Source organism: Pongo pygmaeus, chromosome 8 (assembly GCF_028885625.2).
Source record: "Pongo pygmaeus isolate AG05252 chromosome 8, NHGRI_mPonPyg2-v2.0_pri, whole genome shotgun sequence".
NCBI lineage: Eukaryota > Metazoa > Chordata > Mammalia > Primates > Hominidae > Pongo > Pongo pygmaeus.
In genome coordinates, this window is record NC_072381.2 from 119,252,608 (window position 1) to 119,272,092 (window position 19,485).

The following is a 19,485-nucleotide window of genomic DNA, read 5'->3' on the forward strand; positions in this document are numbered from 1 at the left end:
TTGCAACCTCCGCTTCCCAGGTTCAGGCGATTCACCTGCTTCAGCCTCCGGAGTAGCTGGGACTACAGGCCCGCGCCACCACGCCTGGCTAGTTGTTTTTTTGTTTTGTTTTGTTTTGTTTTTTGTATTTTTAGTGGAGACGGCGTTTCACTATGTTGGCCAGGCTGGTCTTGACCGCCTGACCTCAAGTGATCCTCTCGCCTCCGTTTCCCCAAGTGCTGGGATTACAGGCGTAAGCCACCGCGCCCGGCCTGCCACACACAGTCCTAAACACTTGAGGGGATACCTAAACACTTGAGATATTACCTTATTCAATTACCTCTATAGCCCAGTGAGGTGCTCCTATCATTCCACTTTTACAGTTGAGGAAATGGAAGCACAGAGAGGTTAAGTAACATGCCCAGGGCCTCACAGCTGATAACTGCCCCAATTGGATTATGCAGACCCTAGATTTGCTGGTTTCTTAGCTGTGCTATGCTTCTCCGTTCAAAGTCGTGAAACTAATACTTTTAAAAATCGGAATCAATTATAGCCTATTTCCAGGGTTTAAATCCTGGCTATGTGAGCTTTTGGAGCATGAAGGAATAGATATTCCCGGCAGGGATGTTTGTGAAGCACATCTTGCCATGATAAATGAAAACGTATTTTACCTTCTTTGGATGGGAGTAGCATTGCTTTGCCTGGTGGTGCTGGCATGTGTCCTGGCGTGACACTGAAACCACATGTATAGTTAATTGGTTGGATGTGGCAGAGTTCAGTTATCTCATGGGAGGTATATCGGAACCTGCCTCTGACAACAGAGTATTTGGTGTCTTTCCAAGCCTTTTGCACTACCCACCTTGAGAAGTGCTTATTTTTCTTGCTATTAATATTATACTGGATTTAAAATATTGTGGAATTCTTACAAAAGAATTGGGTACATGAATGCTTATCACATCAAATAAACTTTAAAATATTGTTTACATCTATACAAATATATGATTTAAAAAATTTTTGGTACAGAAGGTAGTTATATAGTAAGTACACTGTTATAAACAAGCAGGCCATCAACTGGGATTTGGGGAATGTTTATTTTCTAATCTTGTTTGTATTTACAGGCAGTGTATTTTATTCCCATGAGATTTGACCTCTGTGACTCATAACTAAAAAAAATATAATAAAATATTCAGGCTTTGTGTTTAACGTAGTATGATTTTCTCCTGGACCCAATTATTGAGGACAGAATGCTAGAAATGACTATTTTCTTGGTTTCTTTAGCAGTAAACTATAATCAAGAAGTCATAAACATAACTTTATCTGAAAAACTGTATGCTTTGTTCATTTCTTAGAAGACTTACATGTTTATAGGAGACAGTGCAGTGTAATGGATAGAGTCACAGAGACCTGGAATTAGATCCTTGTTATTTCCATTTTGTTGGTTGTGTGATTTTGAGCAAGTTACTTGACCTCAAAGCCTTATATTTCTCACTTGCAAAACTGAACTATTATTTACCTTTCAGGATTATTATTTGTATTGAAAGTAATATATGTAAAATTCTTAATTCACAGAAAAGCTTACTAAATGTTAGCAGCTTTTTATTGTATTCATTGTAATTATTGTTATTGTAAAATACATTTTATTAAGCCTGGTAAGTATCTAGCACACTGACTGAGATGTAGTCATTCTTTCTATACCCCCTGAGCTAAGCCACTCTTGACTATTTACAGAAAAGTCACAGAAGACAGATTAATAAATATTTTGCAAGTAGGATATGAAATATACATTAATTAGTGTGAAGTTTTGTATGATCACTTGATCTGGTATATAATTAATACTTTAACAAAATGGATAATTAAGAGGTCACTGTACCCTGAAACCTCATTAGTTTGGACTAATTGGCCCAAATACTAGTTTGATCTGCAGATTTTTTTTTCTAGAATTTTGTTACGATTGAGTAACTACAGTTATTGTTGTTAGTCATTAGCTGTTACTGTTTACTTATTCCTCCCAACTTTGGCTTTCAGTTGCTAAAAGCTATTCTAAATACCTGCTTCAAGGTGTAATTAATAGTTGTAATAGCTGCATTGAGTTATTTATAAGCAGTAAACTTTGTTTTCTTAAATTGGTTAAATAGGGATGCTGTACTTTATTATTAACAAAATCTTTCTTCACACTACAGAGCTTTCTTCTTTTGGAGGAAAGGGAACACGTTCTTCATTAATATTAATGTTACCTCAATGAAATCTGTGACAATAATAAGTGTATTTTCCTTAACTTTACATTTAGCATATTTTATTTTGTATTTCAGGTCTCACCCAAATCTAGAATATTTCAGTTTCTTCTCCTTTAGGAAACTGTTTAAGGCATTTTGTATGTTTATCCTTACACACATTTCACTCCTTTTTGATGTTTAGTTATATCTTACTATTCTTAAGCTTGACCTTTATTTTCAGTAGCCCATTTGTATCTAATTGTTTATGTAATTAGGTTCATTTACTATTTGATATTTCTTCCTTTTTTTTTTTTTTTTTTTTGCCTAAGTGTGTTGCCTTTACTCCTTTTCACAGACTGTTACCCTATTTCTGAAAGAATTTAGTAGCTTTTTCTTGCTTTATTTGCAGACGGCATCATAATAGCAGCTTTCCCGTCCTCTATTCCTCCTGCTCCCCCACCCGTACCCCCATCCCTTCCTTTTCTTTCTTCCCTTTTTGGGCTTTTAATCTCTACTAATTTGCCTTCATGGTATGTTCTTCCAAACCACAAATACCTGTTTAGTCACAGTCATAAAGATATGTCTTTTATTTCTTTTGTTGATAGAAAATGATGGTTCATAGTAAACAACTATAAATACATGCAACTGCCACAGCCTTTATATGGTGTTACTCTGTCTTAAAGTGTTTATTTGCATTAGTCTTAAAAAAAAAAGTCACATTTTAATGGAAAGTTTTAGGTAAATTTTATCTTTCTCTTTAATCATTGTAATTTATTTTATGTAAATTTCAGGATTAGAATGGCTGAACACAGAAGAACCTATTTCTGTCTACAAGGATCTATGTGGAAAAATAGTCGTCCTTGATTTCTTCACCTACTGCTGCATAAACTGTATTCACCTATTGCCTGATCTCCATGCATTAGAACACACATACTCTGATAAAGGTATCTGCTCTTTAATTAGTTTCTAACAGACTGTCCTGGCATAGTCACAGGAAGAGTCGCTGACTCATTAGCTCATAGGAGAATGAACATTTGGCAAGACTTCAGGGATTCTAAAAGTAATCTCTTATCTATGAATTAAAGACTTCATGTACCTTTTCATAAAGGATTAAGCTTAGTAATAGTGGTTTGTCTATCTAAAGAACCAGCATTTAGTATATAGTTTTTCTCTGAGGATAGGGGCATAATTTGCTTTTTTTCATGATCAGATATTTTAAAAGGTCTTTTTTGTATGTTGAGGCAGACTTAAATTTGTTCTGTTAAAAAAATAAAATATCTGACCTTAATTTTACACTGTTTTCACTGTCATATAAAGGTTTAAAGTTCTTATTAGGAAATGTGACTAGGCTTTCATTAGTATTGAATGACATGAACTGCAGTGGAATGCAAAATATAACAGATACTCTTTCTTTGACCCTGCTTCATTAAAAAATGATTTATTACAGCCAATGTTTTTCAAAGCACACTAGGAAATCCATTTTTATGGTATTACAAATTCTAAAGATGTAGGAGATTATACTTATTGGCTTTAGAAGTTTGAAAAATTAATCAGATTTTTTTTTTTGTCTGCTTTCTAAAAAAAGAGCATGGGAGTAAATGAAATTAATTAAAAGTACCATTTAATTGGGTTTAAATGAATTGAAGCACTAATCTTGGAGTGGATTAAAAAAAAAAGAGATAGGGTCACCGATCCTGTGATAGTAAAGATGAGAAGAGACTATATACGTATGAAAGTAAAGGATATTCTGAAACTTAACTTTAAAGGGGAAGTGATAGAGAAATCTTCAGTGCAACTGAAACTTCAGATGCTTTTGAATTGTAGTAGATTGTATGTTAAAATTACCAGTCAAATGATTTATCAAGAACTCAAATATTTCTACTAGCTAAATCCTGTTATTAAAAATTTATCTGTATGGATTTAAGAAATATGGATATCTTATCTCCTAGGTTTTAGATGCCAGTGTTTCTTGTTCAAGACATCACATTTATTGAACATGTTATTATGTGCAGGGTACTCTGCTAACTGCTGAGGAAATATGTAACAAAATTGAATAAAAAACATTATGGAACCTAAGGAAAGGAATAAGTCACTTTGCCTAGAAACGTTGGAAAAGATTTCTCAGAGAAGGAGACAATTGAGCTAGAACTTGAAAAATGAGCAGGAGTGCAGCTGAAAATGAAAATGAGGCAGAAGGGACACTCCTGGCTGAGGAAGCGTCAGGTAAACAAGCATGGAAGCACAGAGGAGTAGGATTCTTGCTCCAAGAACAGGTAAATAATTTAGTGTGGCAAGATTGTAAGGGTTCATGGTAAAAGTAAAAGGAGAGAAAGGTAGGTTAGGTTAGGACCACATTGTGAAATGCATTGTGTAGCATTCTTAATAGTTTAGACTTTTCCTTCTGTGAGGATACAGAGATATTGAAGTTTGTTTTTGATTTGTTTTTTAGTAGACGGATGACATTTGTGTTTTAGAATGGCATTACACATGGAGTTAAGAATCTCAAAGTTTACCAGTTCCATACCTAAGATCACCCCTGAAAGACTATTTGGTGAACTCATGGTTAACCCCATACCTTAAGCAGATTCAGTGACTTCCTAGAATGGATCCTTATAATCTCCTACCAGTTTACTGGAAACATTGTTTTTATAGCACGTTGTGACAAAAAAATTAAAAATATTTTTATATACAAATACACTTCTGAAAAGTAAAATACTTTGTAAGTGGAGCAAGAATTCACTGTCAGTTTCAACAAAGAATCGCAAAACATATACAAAGAACAGGGAAGTACAGCCCATTCAAGAACAGGGAAGTACAGCCCATTCAAAGGAAAAAAATAAATCGATAGAAATTGTCTCTAAAAACTACCTGATACATATCTATGAGACAAAGACTTTAAAACCCTGTCTTAAAGATGCCCAAATAACTAAAGGGAAATATGGAAAAAGTTTTAAAAAAACAATGTATGAAGAAAATGGAAATACAATAAAGAGATAGAAGACATAAATAGAAGCTAGAAAGAAATTCTGGAACTGAAAAGTGGATTAGCGGAGAGGAGAAACTCACTACAGAGGCTCCTTGACTTATAGTGCAGCTGATAAACCCATGGTAAGTTGAAAATATCATGAAGTTGAGAAAGTATGTTTAATGCTTGGTAGCACAGCAGATGGTCCCTGACTTATGATAATTCGACTTAAAATATTTTGACTTGATGGTGGAAAGGTGATACTCAGTAGAAATCATAACTTCCTAAATCCTAAGGAGCTCTTTGACTTACAGTGGATTATGTCCAGATAAACTCATCGTAAAGTTGAAAAATCATAAGTCATACCCTCATAGGTCAGGGGCCATATAGAGATTCGAAGACAGATTTGAGTAGGCAGAAAGAAGAATCAGTGAAGCTGAAGATAAGGCAATGGAAATGATTAAGGAACAAACAGAACAGAGATTGAAGAAGAGAAAACAGAGCCTAAAGGACCTTGGAACACCATCAATCAGACGAGCATGTGCATTTTGGCAGAGAATATTTGAAGAAATAATGGTTGAAAACATCCCAAATTTGATGAAAAACATGAACACAAACATCTAAGAAGTTTAGTGAACTCCAAGTAGGATGAACTCAAAGAGAACCACGCCAAGACATGTTATTATCAAACTGCCTAAAACCAAAGAGAGAATTTTGAAAGCAAGAGAGAAGGAACTCATCACATACAAGGAATCTTCAATAATCAGCTGATTTCTCATCAGAAACTTTGGAGGCCAGAAGGCAGTGGGCCAATACATTCAAAGTACTAAAGGAACAAAACTGTCAACCAAGAATTCTATGACTGGCAAACTGTCCTTCAAAAGTGAGAAAGAAAGTAAGACATTTCCAGATAAATCAAAGGTAAGGGAGTTCATTGATAGACCTGTCCTGAAAGAAATGCTAAAGGAGTCCGTCAGGTTGAAATGAAAGGACACTAGACAATAATTCAAATCCTGTGAAGAAATAAAGATCTCAGTAAAAGTAAATAATAGGCAAGTATAAAAACCAGTGTTATTGTAACATTGGTATTTAACTCCACTTTTTGTTTTCTACATAATTTAAGAGACTACTATATTATTAAAATTATTCTAAAAGCTAATGTTATTGTAACATCACATTTTGTTTTCTATGTATTTTTTTTTTTTTTTTTTTTGAGACAGAGTCTTGCTCTATTCCCCAGGCTAGAGTGTAGTGGCGCATTTCAGCCTACTGCAACCTCTGCCTCCCAGGCTCAAGCAATTCTCCTGCCTCAGCCTCCCAAGTAGCTGGGATTACAGGTGCCTGCGACCACGCCGAGCTACTTTTTGTATTTTTTTTAGTAGAGACAGGGTTTGCTATGTTGGCCAGAGTAGTCTTGAACTCCTGACCTCAGGTGATTCGCCCACCTCAGCCTCTCAAACTGCTGTATGGGATTACAGGCATGAGCCACCGAGCCCGGCCTATTTTCTATGTAATTTAAGAAACTAATGCATTAAAGTAATTATTAGTTTATATATTTGGAGATATAATGTACAAAGATGTAATTTGGGGCCATCAGCAACTGAAAGGGATGGGATGGAGGTATTAAAGGAGCAGAGTTTTTGTATGTTATTGAAGCTGGCATAAATTCAAATTAGAGTGTGATAACTTTAAGATGTTAATTCCCCGGGTTACCACAAAAAAAAAATAAATAAAGAATATACACAAAATGAAATAAAAGAATTTAAATGTTTCACTACAAAATAAAAATCAACTAAACAAAAAAAAGAAAACAGTAATGATGTAGGAAATGAGGGACAAAAAAGCTCTAAGGCATGTAGAAAACAAATAGCCAAATGACAGATAAGTCCCTTTGTCAATAATTACTTTAAATGTAAATGGATTAAGTCCTCTAATTGAAAGGCAGAAATTGGCAGAATGAATAAATAACATATTCCAACTATATGTTGTCTTCAAGAGACTCACTTTAGATCCAAAGATACAAACAGGTTAAAATTGAAAGGATGGAAAAGGATATTGTATGCAAATCGTAACTAAAAGAGAGCTGGGATGGCTATGCTAGTATCAGACAAAATGGACTTTAAATCTAAAAAGGTTACAAGAGACAAAGAAGGACATTATATACTAATAAAAAGCCCAAGCCAAGCACAGATTGCACCTGTAATCCCAGCTACTCAGGAGGCTGAGGCAGGAAGATCACTTGAGGCCAGGAGTTGGAGACCAGCCTGAGTAACATAGCAAGACCTCATTTATTAAAAAATAAAAAAATTAATACATAGATGTTATGATTATAATGATAAAATGATTATAAACACTTAGGCACTTAATAACAGACAAAATATATGAAGCAAAAATTGACAGAATTGAGGGGAGAAATAGACAATTCTACAATAGTAGTTGGAGAATTATACCCAATATATACAGGACACTCTCCCCAACAAGATAACACTACCCAACAACAACAGGATTGCATATGGGACATTTTCTAGGATGGACCATTAGTTATGCCACAAGTTAATTTCAATAGATTTTTTTTGAAGATAAAGTATCTTTTCTGATCACAGATGAAGTTAGAAAACAATAACCAAAGGAAAATTGGAAAATTCACAAATTTGTGGAAATCAAACAGCACACTCTTAAATAACCAGTGGACCAAAGAAGAAAACACATAGGTAATTATTAGAAAATACTTAGAGATGAATGAAAACACAATGTAACAAAACTTATGGCACATGGTGAAAACAGGGCTAAGGAAGAAATTTATGGTTATAAATGCTTATATTAAAAAACAAGAAATATTTTAATAGAATTTTACACCTTAAGAATCTAGAAAAAGAAAAACACAGTAAACCCAAAGCTAACCGAAGGAAGGAAATAAAGATTCAAGCAGGGAGAGAGAAACAAAATAGATAATAGAAAAGTAATAGAAAAGATCAATTTGGGTACAACCAACCAAAAGTTGGTTCTCTAAAAGTACCAGAAAAATTCCTAGACCTTTAGCTAGCTAGACTAGGAAAAAAGAAGACTCAAATTATTAAAATCAGGAATGAAAATGGGAACATTACTACTGATTCTACAGAAATAAAAAGGATTATAAGAGTACTATGAGCAATTGTACATTAACAAATTGGATAACCTAGATGAAGTAGACAAATTTCTGAAAACAAAACCTACTAAGGCTAAACTATGAAGAAATAGAAAACCTGAATAGACCTATATCTGGTAGCATTATTCTCAATAGCCAAGATTTAGAAACAACCTAAGTGTCCATTGATGGATCGTGGGTAAGGAAAATGTGGTGTATGCATACAGTGGAATATTAGTCAACCTCGGAAGGAAATTCTAACATGGATGAACTTTGAGGACATTATGTTAGGTGAAAAAAAATCACAATTTATGCTACTTATAAAAATTCAAATACTACATAATTTCACTTACACAGGGTATTTAGAGTAATCTGAATCATAGAGACAAAGTAAAATGGTGGTTGCTAGTGACTAGCGAGAGGGGAGAATGCGGAGCTATTGTTTAATGGGTACATTTTCTGTTTTGCAAGATGAAATGAGTTCTGGAGATGGAGGATGGCAATGGTCGCACAGCAATAGGAATGTACTAAATACCCTGAACTGTACACTTAACAAACGGTTAAAATAGTAAATTTTATGGAAGAAACTATAAGAACACAAAAATGGGCCAGGCGCAGTGTCTCACGCTTATAATCCCAGCACTTTGGGAGGCCAAGGCAGGCGGATCATGAGGTCAAGAGATGGAGACCATCCTGGCCAACATGGTGAAACCCTGTCTCTGCTAGATATACAAAAATTGCTGGGTGTGGTGGCACGCCTCTGTAATCCCAACTACTAGGGAGGCTGAGGCAAGAGAATCGCTTGAACCCACGAGGCAGAGATTGCAGTGAGCTGAGATTGTGCCACTGAACTCTAGCCTGGCGACAGAGCAAGACTCCGTCTAGAAAAAAAAAAACCACATACACACACAAAAATGGGTTTTTAACAACTATTTTAAAAATGAACCTTACAAGGTCAGAATTGTGCACCACTGGGAGGGGTACAGTCAGTGGTGTGTTGGAGCTGGCTCCTGTAGGCTGGTGAGAGCCATTTGTTAAATATGTAAGAAATTTTATGAGCCAGTGGTAATCTTGAAATCAGCCATAGTGGGAGTATTTAGACCATGGAAATCAACAAATGCTACAAATCAGAGGTTTTTTGTGTTTTTTTTGAGACAGAGTCTTGCTCTGTTGCCCAGGCTGGAGTGCCGTGGCGCCATCTCAGCTCACTGCAAGCTCCGCTTCCTGGGTTCAAGTGATTCTCCTGCCTCAGCCTCCCGAGTAGCTGGGACTACAGGCGCCCATCACCACACCCAGCTAATTTTTTGTATTTTTAGTAGAGACAGGGTTTCACCATGTTAGCCAGGATGGTCTCGATCTTCTGACCTCGTGATACGCCTGCCTCGGCCTCCCAAAGTGTTGGGATTACAGGCGTGAGCCACTGCGCCTGGGCACAAATCAGAGGTTTTTAAAAATCGCTTTTCATCCCCCCCGTTCCTCTCACCATATAATAGAGCTGGTTTATTAGCATATTACTGGGTATGATTTGCTGGCCGAATAACTTACTTGTTAGTGTGGTAGAGAATACTGACTAGTGTTTTTCTGTATTTGGCTTAGAATATTGTTTGTGGAATATATTTGTTTTTGAGATTACCGTAGAACTTTTTCTTTAATTTGCCACAGGTTTGTGAAGAATACTGGAAAAAAGGAAAAGCATGAGAAATGGTTGAGAATGCCATTGTGATAAGTGCTCACAGAGGCTTTCTTTTCTCTTTTTTTTTTTTTAAATATAACTTCGACTATTTTTTTTTTTTTTTTACTTTAAGTTCTGGGATACATGTGCTGAAAGTGCAGGTTTGTTACATAGTGGAATAAATTTTTAACCATTAAAAAATATTTTGTAAGTAGTCTCAACATTGTATTTCAAAGAAACATTGCTTCTGTAATAAATATGCTACTATGTGAAAATCCTGATAACTTAAAAGATTTTTATATTGATTAGAAGATAAGTTCAGTTTATATTTATAAAAGCAGACATAACCAGAAATGATCACATGATAGCTCAATAAGCTGTCACTAAGTCACTAAATTAAATTTGCTTTTTTGTAGTTAAATATCTTCTCCCATTACTATTTGATGTACTTCCGAATGTATCTGCAGCAGTGCTATTTATGCTCTCAAAGTGACATTTGGCAGTATATTTAAAATTCCATGAAATGTTCCGCTCATTTTACCATAAAGCCAAAATTGCTCCACTGAATAAGGAAGTGTTTATTAATTCAAAACACCTTGAAAGAGGCCCAATTTCATCATCAACTTGCTTCCTCTAAATCAGCTTTTAAACGCAGGATTGTAATAGGGGCCAGTGCCACTTTCGCAGTAGCAAATGAGAAATCGCAAATGCCAAAAAGTTTGAAAGCAAAAAGCAAAACGTACTTAATAGTAATGAATTGTTCTGATGTTTAAACATTTTTAAAGAAGTAACTGTGCCCTAAGATTGTAATTAATTAATAATAACTTAGTAACTATTTATGTTAAACTGCAAGTGATATTTTATCATTTTCTACTTGAGAACTAAGTTATTTATGGTGTATTCATTAATGGTATGTTATTATATAGTACTGAAATTGAACATAATGACTACTATCTAAGGAAAAAGCACTTTTGTTTTATAAGAAAACTTCTATTAGGAAAGCCTTATGTATTTTAACGTGATTGCTAGGTGTATGTTAATATATAACTAAGTCAGACTTCTAAAAATCTGAATTTCATATTACTATTGAGTAAATGCTAGTATTGTCATATAGTATATGCTTTTTTCTGTTCTATACTTTATTAAAAATTAGAAGAATATACTTTTAATTTTATAGTAAAACTAAGCCTTCAAATAAGTCTATATATAATTTCACTTTGTGTCATTGTTCTCAAACCTCACCTGCCCCCCCCCACCCCCCAGCTCCTTCACCAGGTTTGATAGTTTTCATTAGGAGTACTCACAAGATTCAGCATATACTTGTACTCATGACTATATTATAGCAAAAAGATACCAAGCAGAATCAGGAAAGGGAAAAGATGCATGGGACTGAGTTGAAAGGAGACCAGGTATAAGATTCTAGAGTCTTCTTTCAGTGGAGTCAACCCAAGATGCTCTTAATTTCCTCAGCAATGTGTTGTGACAGCACATTTGGGATGTTGCCAACCAGAGAAGCTTAGAAATAACCAAGGCTTTTATTGGGGGCTGGTCATGTAGGCAGCTTCTGCCTGCTGTCATGTTTCAAAAGTTCAGATTCTCAGAAGGAAAGCAGGTATTCAGTATAAGCTGTATTGTTTGTACAAACATTTTAGGCATAGTGAGCCACTCATCAGTTCTAGGAATGGTGAAAACCCTCCCGAAATCTAAGCTCCCAGAAGCCAGGCAAGAGCCAATCTTGTCTGTACACCTTTTAAAGGATAGCAGTCAGGGCTACTATGTTAACTCTTTCTGCACACACTTTATATTTTCACTATGTTAACTCTTTCTGCACACACTTTATATTTTCTTTATTCAGTAGTTCGTCTATTTATTCTGTGTTCTTAAATAAAGTACTGTGAAAACATTGCCAATTTATGGCACATTTTCAGGTGTTTAGTGTGGACAACAGCCTGACATCAGTGTTTGATTGGCTTTCAAATCTGCTTCTCATTTATTTCCCAATTTAGTGTTCAGCGATTTTGATCCTTTCATTTTTATGTTTCCATTGTTGTTAGTATAAAAACGAAAATTTTCCCTCTCCAGCATCTTTTCCACACCTTCTCATCCTTTCTCAAGGCTGTTCTAGCCTCCCTGGCTTTCCTTCAGTTCCTAAGTACCATCGTTCCTCTTGCTTTAACACCTTGACACAGTGCTCCCTCTGCCTGGAATCATCGTCTCATCCTTTTTGTCTAGTGAAGCCGTGGTTGTCTTCTGGATCTCAGAATGTCTCCATTACAGGTTTTTTTTTGTTTTTTTTTTTAGCATCTTTCGAAATGCCTCAAATAGTCTCAATCCTTGCATTTAACTAGCTTTTTACATTGCCTGTGATTAAACTACACGTTCTACTATAGTATATACAATTGTAATTGAGTGCATTTAGAAGTATACGTCTCTCAATAAGACTTTTGAAGCTTTAAAAATATGTATTTTAAAAAGTGGTTTTATTACTAATATTTTAGAAGCAGTTATATATTTATCATGTTTTTTGTTTGTTAGTCAGAGACAAGGTCTCACTCTGTTGCCTGGGCTGGAGTTCACTGGTGCGATCACAGCTCACGGCAGCCATGACCTCCTGGGCTCAAGTGATCTGCCCGCCTCAGCCTCTCAAAGTGCTGGTATTACAAATAGCCTGAGCCACCATGTATGTGTGGTTTTTTTATTGGTGGTGGTGTTGCTGTTTTACTTCACTGAGAAGAAGGAAGTTACAATTTTTGGTAGTTTCTCCTTCCCTCATTCCCTTCTTCCTTGCCCTCTTCTCTCCCTCTTTCCTGTCTCCCTCTCTTCTTTCCTTTCTTCTGTATTTTCTCTTAAATGGAGTAATTTTGATCCCTATGTTGGCAGAGGATTCATAAAGGCAAGAATCTTTTACATCCGCTTTTTAGTATGCATGATTAACAGAAAAAGCAAAATAATTTAAGAAAAATCTGCATATTGTGGTTCTTACAGAAAAAAATGGGAGTGGAAATTTGGCAATTGTGTTTGTATGTAGATCAATATAGATCTCCTATTTGGACAATATGATATGGTTTATTACACAGATTTATAAATTCCTTCAGTATTTACGTCCTGTGAAATGATTCGTTTCCTACTTACGTACTAGGCACTGGAGAATAATAAAACATGCATGGGACCTATGTAATTAGTAGGCATTATAGTCTAACAAGAGAAGGCATATAATTAAATAATACATATTTTTATAATTTCTGATTAGTGATCTATAGGAAAAATTATAGGCTGCTATGATGACATTATAGAGTTTAATCTGGAAGAAATCTTTCTTATGAAAGTAAAAATTGAACTTCAGTTCTGAAAGACAAGCGTGGCTTTAGTAGGTGGGAACAGATGAGAACATTCCAGTCAGAGGGAACACTGTATGCCAACCCTGTAAAGCAAAAGGAATAATATTATTGAGGAACCAAAGGAAGTCCTAGAATATACTGCAGGAGGAAAAGAGTGTGGAGAAGATACTGGAGAGATGAGATTTGTTATACTAGTAACAATTGAAAGCCAATGAAGGATTTTCTGCAACAAGGTGACATGATCAGATTTGTGTTTTTAAAAGATAGTGACTTCAGGATGGATAACTACTTGGTGGACAAGAATGGATATGGGAAATCTGTGACAAGGCTATTGTGCTCTCTGTGAATAGGATAACAACTTGAAACTAGTCATAGCTGATAAGAGCAATAGGACTTGATTGTGGATTAAGTATGGATGATGAGAGTGGGCTGATTGATTATTACAGAGATGTCCTAGATTGGTTTTTTGCTTCTATAATTGGATGGATGATGGTGCCATTCAGTGACAGGAAACACTGAAAAGGTCATATTTGGAGGAGAAGGTTATGAGTTTAGTTTGAAATATCTTTGAGACTTGCCCTTCATTCTCCATATAACTTCCCATTTTTCTTAGGATAAAGATATAAATCTTTACCATGACTTACAAGACTGATCCCATCTGTATGTTTATTCTCATTTTGTCCCACGTTCTCCATTGTTCTCTGTGCCTAGTCACTTACCTTCTTCAGTTTCTTCTATACTTCCTGCTTCCTCTTTGTAGGTGCTGTTATCTCTCCCTGGAATCTCCTTCAGCGTTCTCTGCACCTAACACCTCATCATTCACATCTCACTTCTGTCAGCACTTCTACAAGGAAATGTTGGGATATATTCATCAGTAGGAAAATATGTGTGATACATGATAACATACTTTATGATAAATATTACATATATATAATGTACATAAAATGTATACAGATTTAACTCATGGATTCTTATTTAAAATTCATTGGGTTATAAATCATTACTGTCATAATTTATTTTGGTATTCAAATTGTCCAAGATTTGACTAATAGGATCCCCTTCAGGCTGTCTTCTGTGATCTTTTGGTATTTCTTTGTCATTTTTTGAGCCCTTCCTTACTAAACACACCAAAATATTTCCAGATGTATCTTGTGTTTTTCCAGCTCAACCCTGAGTCAGCTATTTCTTTAAGGAGCTTTGATCCCTTTTAGTAGGGAATGGTATTACGAAACCAAGGTCTGGGAACTAGATGTGCTCATTGCTACTATGGTGTTTTTGCTTCTAGTCTCTCAAATAATTCAGAAATTACTTAGGCTATTCCTTCCCACTTCTCAGCTTCCTCCATTAAATTATGTTATTCATTTGAAGTATCGTTAGATTTATTTTTTTCTATTTGTATTTCATTTTAAGTCCCCCCCATCTTTGTTGACTTAGTTTTTGAGTGTGTAAGACAACATGGTCTTCAAAGTGAGGATGAAACAGATACTCATTCTATCCACTCATCCCTTCTAACTGTTCTTGCCTTCCCATTTCTGTCCCATATTTTTTAAAATTTCCTTTTTTTAAAACAAAAGGTGACATACTGTAGACATTTTTATACACTTGCTTTTTTCATGTAAAAATTTATCCCAGGAGTCACTTCATAGCAGTTCATAGAGAACTTCTTGACTTTTAAAAATAACTGCATAGTACTCTGCTGTGTGTGTGCCGTAACTCGTTCAGTCACTGTCCTATCCTGTGTGTTGGCTCTTAGATCATTCCATATTTAGCAATTATAAGCAATAAATAATCTTGTAGATATGCTTTTGTCTTGCTGGTGGAATCACTTAAGGATAAATTCCTAAAAGTGACATTGCTGGGTCAAAGTTAAGTACATATGTAGTTTCATTAGGTATTGCCTAGTTCTCCATCAGGAAAGTTGTACCAGTTTGTATTTCTGCTAGCAGTGTGTGAGTGTACCTCTTTCTCAGATGCTGCTTCAATAAACTGTTTTGACATACTTTTTAATTTTTACCAATCTAATAGATAGGAAATGGTATCTTGGTGTAATTTTAAGATGCATTTTTGAGTTGGGTTAATCTTATGTTTATATGGCTATTTATTGTATATGGAGTTTTGTCTGCCATTATATCACCTAACTGGTTATTGTTTGAGTATATAAAGGCTATTGATTTCCTTGTGTTAATTATGTATTCTTCATTCCTGAATCTTTTTTTTTTTTTGAGACGGAGTTTTGCTCTTATTGCCCAGGCTGGAGTGCAGTGGCGTGATCTCGGTTCACCGCAACGTTTGCCTCCCAGGTTCAAGCAGTTCTCCTGCCTCAGCCTCCTGAGTAGCTGGGATTACATGGATATGCCACCACGCCCGGCTAATTTTGTATTTTTAGTAGAGACGGAGTTTCTCCATGTTGGTCAGGCTGGTCTCGGCCTCCCAACCTCAGGTGATCTGCCAGCCTCGGCCTCCCAAAGTGTTGGGATTACAGGCATGAGCCACTGCACCTGGCCCTGAATCTTTTATTATTTGACTTAGTTTTATAATTGAGTCTCTGGACTTTTCTTGACATACTGTTATATCTCCATATAGAAATTTTTCAGTCTTATGCCTCTAATTGATTTCACTTGTCTAATTATGTTGGCTAATCCCCCATGCCCCACCTCAATTTATTGTTAAACAATAATAGAGATAGTAGGCATTTTTTCCTTATTCTTTATCGTATTGGAAGTACTTCTGTTTTTATACTACTGGAAATACTTCTATTTTATACTATAGTTCTGTTTTTATACCAGTTTCTGGTTTTATACTCAGTTAAATTTATTTAATCAATTAACAAAATATGAAAGATTAGTGTAAGTAATTATATGTCAATAAACCTAATGATTAAAAAGAATCTATCTCTGCTACTTCTGGGTTTGGAGGAGGATGGTGGCCACCTGATCTTGAATCTCCCCACTGTCCCTCCCCTCTGTTCCAAACAATAAAAAAGGGGAGAGCAAGTAAAATCACACTTGGCCCTGCATTTCACAATACTAGGAGACAGAGAATATCATGGCCTTCACATTACATGGAAATTCAGAAATAAACTAAATTCCCATAAAGGTTCTATTGCTGTAAGTCTGTGGATGCCAAGAACAAGTGTAGGGGAGACTTAAAAGACTCCATGAGAACAAGTAGAGTGGTTCAGAGTATTTAGACAAAGCACAAACAGAATAGTCTCCTTACCGCCAGAAAGAGAAGCTCCAATACAAAGTATAAAATACTGAACACAGGTTTGGACATACTAGACCGTTATCACCAGCTCTTAAAAGAGTGCAGGACTAGGAATCGAAGCTTCAGAGAAGCATTGCTCCTGGGAGATAATCAGCTATATAAGAAAGATGTGGTTTCCCTTGGAGATAGGCCACTGAAGGGAAAAAAGCGTATATGAGGGAAAAGGTAAGGTTCTAATGGAAACAAAAGAGAAAGAAGATATATGAACCCCTCCTTACACCAATGCTATTCATAAATGAAACTGCCCAGAAAAAGGGAACTGTCAGAAGAGGGCACTCTCAAACTAGGAACCCTGTTCACAGAATGAACAGGAATAGAAAAAAGCAGATCACACCTGTATAAAAACTACTGCAAAAAAAGCTGAAAATGCAATTCAGAGTTAAAATGCTGATACAAAATTGACAAAACTGTAACACCTTGCTTCATACTGGATTAAATATCCTCAGTCAGCATTTAGGAATAATGAAAAAAACAGCTTGAATCAGAAATTTGAAAATAAAAAATGGACAAAAAAGAAACAGGGAAATGAGTGTTAATTGAATCCAGAAAAGAGAAGACAAATTCAAAATTGTATTACAAATGAAAACTAAATTTGACCAAGGGACAATAAATTTGTATAAAAATTTATTAAGGGACATTAAAAGCAGGGAGGGAAACCCCAGAGAATGAAAATGAGCTAAAAAAAAAAAAAAAAAAAAAAAAAAAGTTTAGAGAAAAAAATGATTGAATTGGAAAACAGGCAGAGGAGGTCCAACATAAGACTACTTGGAGACCCTCAAGAAAATCAGAACAGCTGACTGGAACAAATATCTAAAATTAGAATCCAAGAAAACTTTCTGGAAAGAAAAGAAACCTTGAATCTACATATTGAAAGGGCCTACCAGGTACCAGGGATGATTGACCCAGAACATGCCAAGAAGAATCCTAATAAAATTATTATATTTTAAACATTGAAAAACAAAGAACATAACTTACAAAGACATGTAAGTTAGACTGGCCATGCTTTTCACAAATAACGTACGAAGCAAGGCAACAGTAGAGTGACATTTCAGGAATCTTAATGAGTGTAAACCATAAACTAAAGAGATTATATCCAACCATTTGTCCTTCAAGAATCAATCGAGGTTAAAGAAAAACAGTTTGAATGTCCAAAAACTCAGAGAATACTGTGCACATGTGCCCTTTCTGGTGAATCTACTATAGGGAGAGCTAGGGAACCATGGGTGAGTAGGGAAACTGCTAATGGATGGGTGGAGATTTTATACATGTAGAGCTAACACCAAAACTAAGATGTAGAGTTTTGGTATATTAGTCATAGTTTGATCAGAGAAGCACAACAACTGGGTATAATAATGAGAGAACTAATACAGAATTCGTTATAGGTAGTTGACCTTATGTTATTGTGGAGCTACATGGCTGACTAGTATATGTGAGGCTGTTGCTTTTGTGTGCTCCTGCAACCTACCTAAGTTTACTAACTTTTCACAGTCTTCAAGCAGAGTTGTGTGTGCATATGTTCCTGTACTTTGGTTTGGAATTAAAGTTGTAATTACCGGCAAATTATATCTCCTGATGGCAGGTCAGGCAGTTGAGAAGGAAAGATGGATATAAAGTAGCAGAGAACAAGGGCAAACCAGAAAGAACGTGCAAACATGAACTAGAACTCGCAAGGATAAACTGAAACCCATGTAAGCTTCAATTTAGATGATGAAGTGGAGCAAAACACTCATCTGGCCCAGAAATTAGAGACGCGGAAGGAGGAGATCTACAACCCTTATATTCTTATTGCTTTCATTTGCCTCGCATATCTTTTTCTACCCCTTTACTTTTAGTCTTTCTGATTCACATTTTCTTAGATGTATCTTTTATATAAAGAACTTATCCAAATCTTTTTCTTTTAATAATGAGTTAAGCCCATTGGTATTTATTCATATGACTGGTAATGTACAAGTATTATGTGTATTTGGTTATATTTGTTGTGTTTATCAACATGATGCACTTTCTTTGCTGTTTTATTTTCCTAATCTCTTCTGATATTTATAAATGTTTACATTTATCTTTTATTAATCTTTGTACTCACAACTTTAAAAAATAATAATAGCAAAATTTGTTGAAATTTTACTCTACATTGGGTACTATGCTAAATGCCTTACACAGATTATCTCTTTTAATCCACCTGACTTATAAGGCATTTACTGTTATTTTCCTCGTTTTTCAAATGAGAAAACAGATAAACAGGTTAAGTAACTTGCCCAAGGTAACAGGTGTGCAGTCCTTCCCACTCCTCCCCACCACCTTTACCCACATTCCCCAGGCAAACATTCCTCACTGCATCTTTTTTCCCAGCTGCTTTCAAGGCGTGTGTGTGTGTGTGTGTGTGTGTGTGTTTAGCCTTTGGTTTTCAGCCATTTGTTTATGATGTGTCTAGACATGGTTTTAATTTATTTTATTTTGTGTGTGTTGAGCTTGAATTCTCTAAATTTATATATTTAATCAAATTTTGAAAGTTGGGGCATTATTCAGTTATTTTTTTCTGCCTCAATCTTATTTATTCACTTTTTCTGGGATTCCAGTATACTTATTTAGATATTTTGAAACTGTTCCACAGGTCCCTGAGGTTCTGTTTATTTTTTTTCACTCTTCTTTCTCTCTTTGTGTTCTTTAGATTGGATTAATTTCTGTTGAGCTGTCTTCAGGTTCATTAACCTTTTCTTTGTCATGTCCTTTTTGCCAATGAGATCATCCAGTGAACTTGTGGTATTTTTCAGTTCTAACATTTTTAGCTATTTTTTATAATTTCCATTTCTCTGTTTATATTTCCTGTCAAATTATTTTATGTAGTAATCAAGAATGTTATGAGATTTAAATTTGTTAGTTTTTTATATGTGTGTTAAAATGCAGTTGAAGATCCCAGCGTAGTTCTACTT

The 19,485-nt window shown here is 35.3% G+C and overlaps 1 protein-coding gene across 1 annotated transcript in view; it reads left to right on the forward strand.

The window, feature by feature from the left end:
• The window catches only part of NHLRC2 (NHL repeat containing 2), a 60,666-nt gene that overhangs the window by 1,119 nt on the left and 40,062 nt on the right, over positions 1 to 19,485 (forward strand). The window contains exon 2 of the mRNA XM_054503837.2: positions 2,984 to 3,136. Coding sequence (XP_054359812.1) covers positions 2,984 to 3,136 — 153 coding nt within the window. The remainder of the gene's footprint in view (positions 1 to 2,983; positions 3,137 to 19,485) is intronic.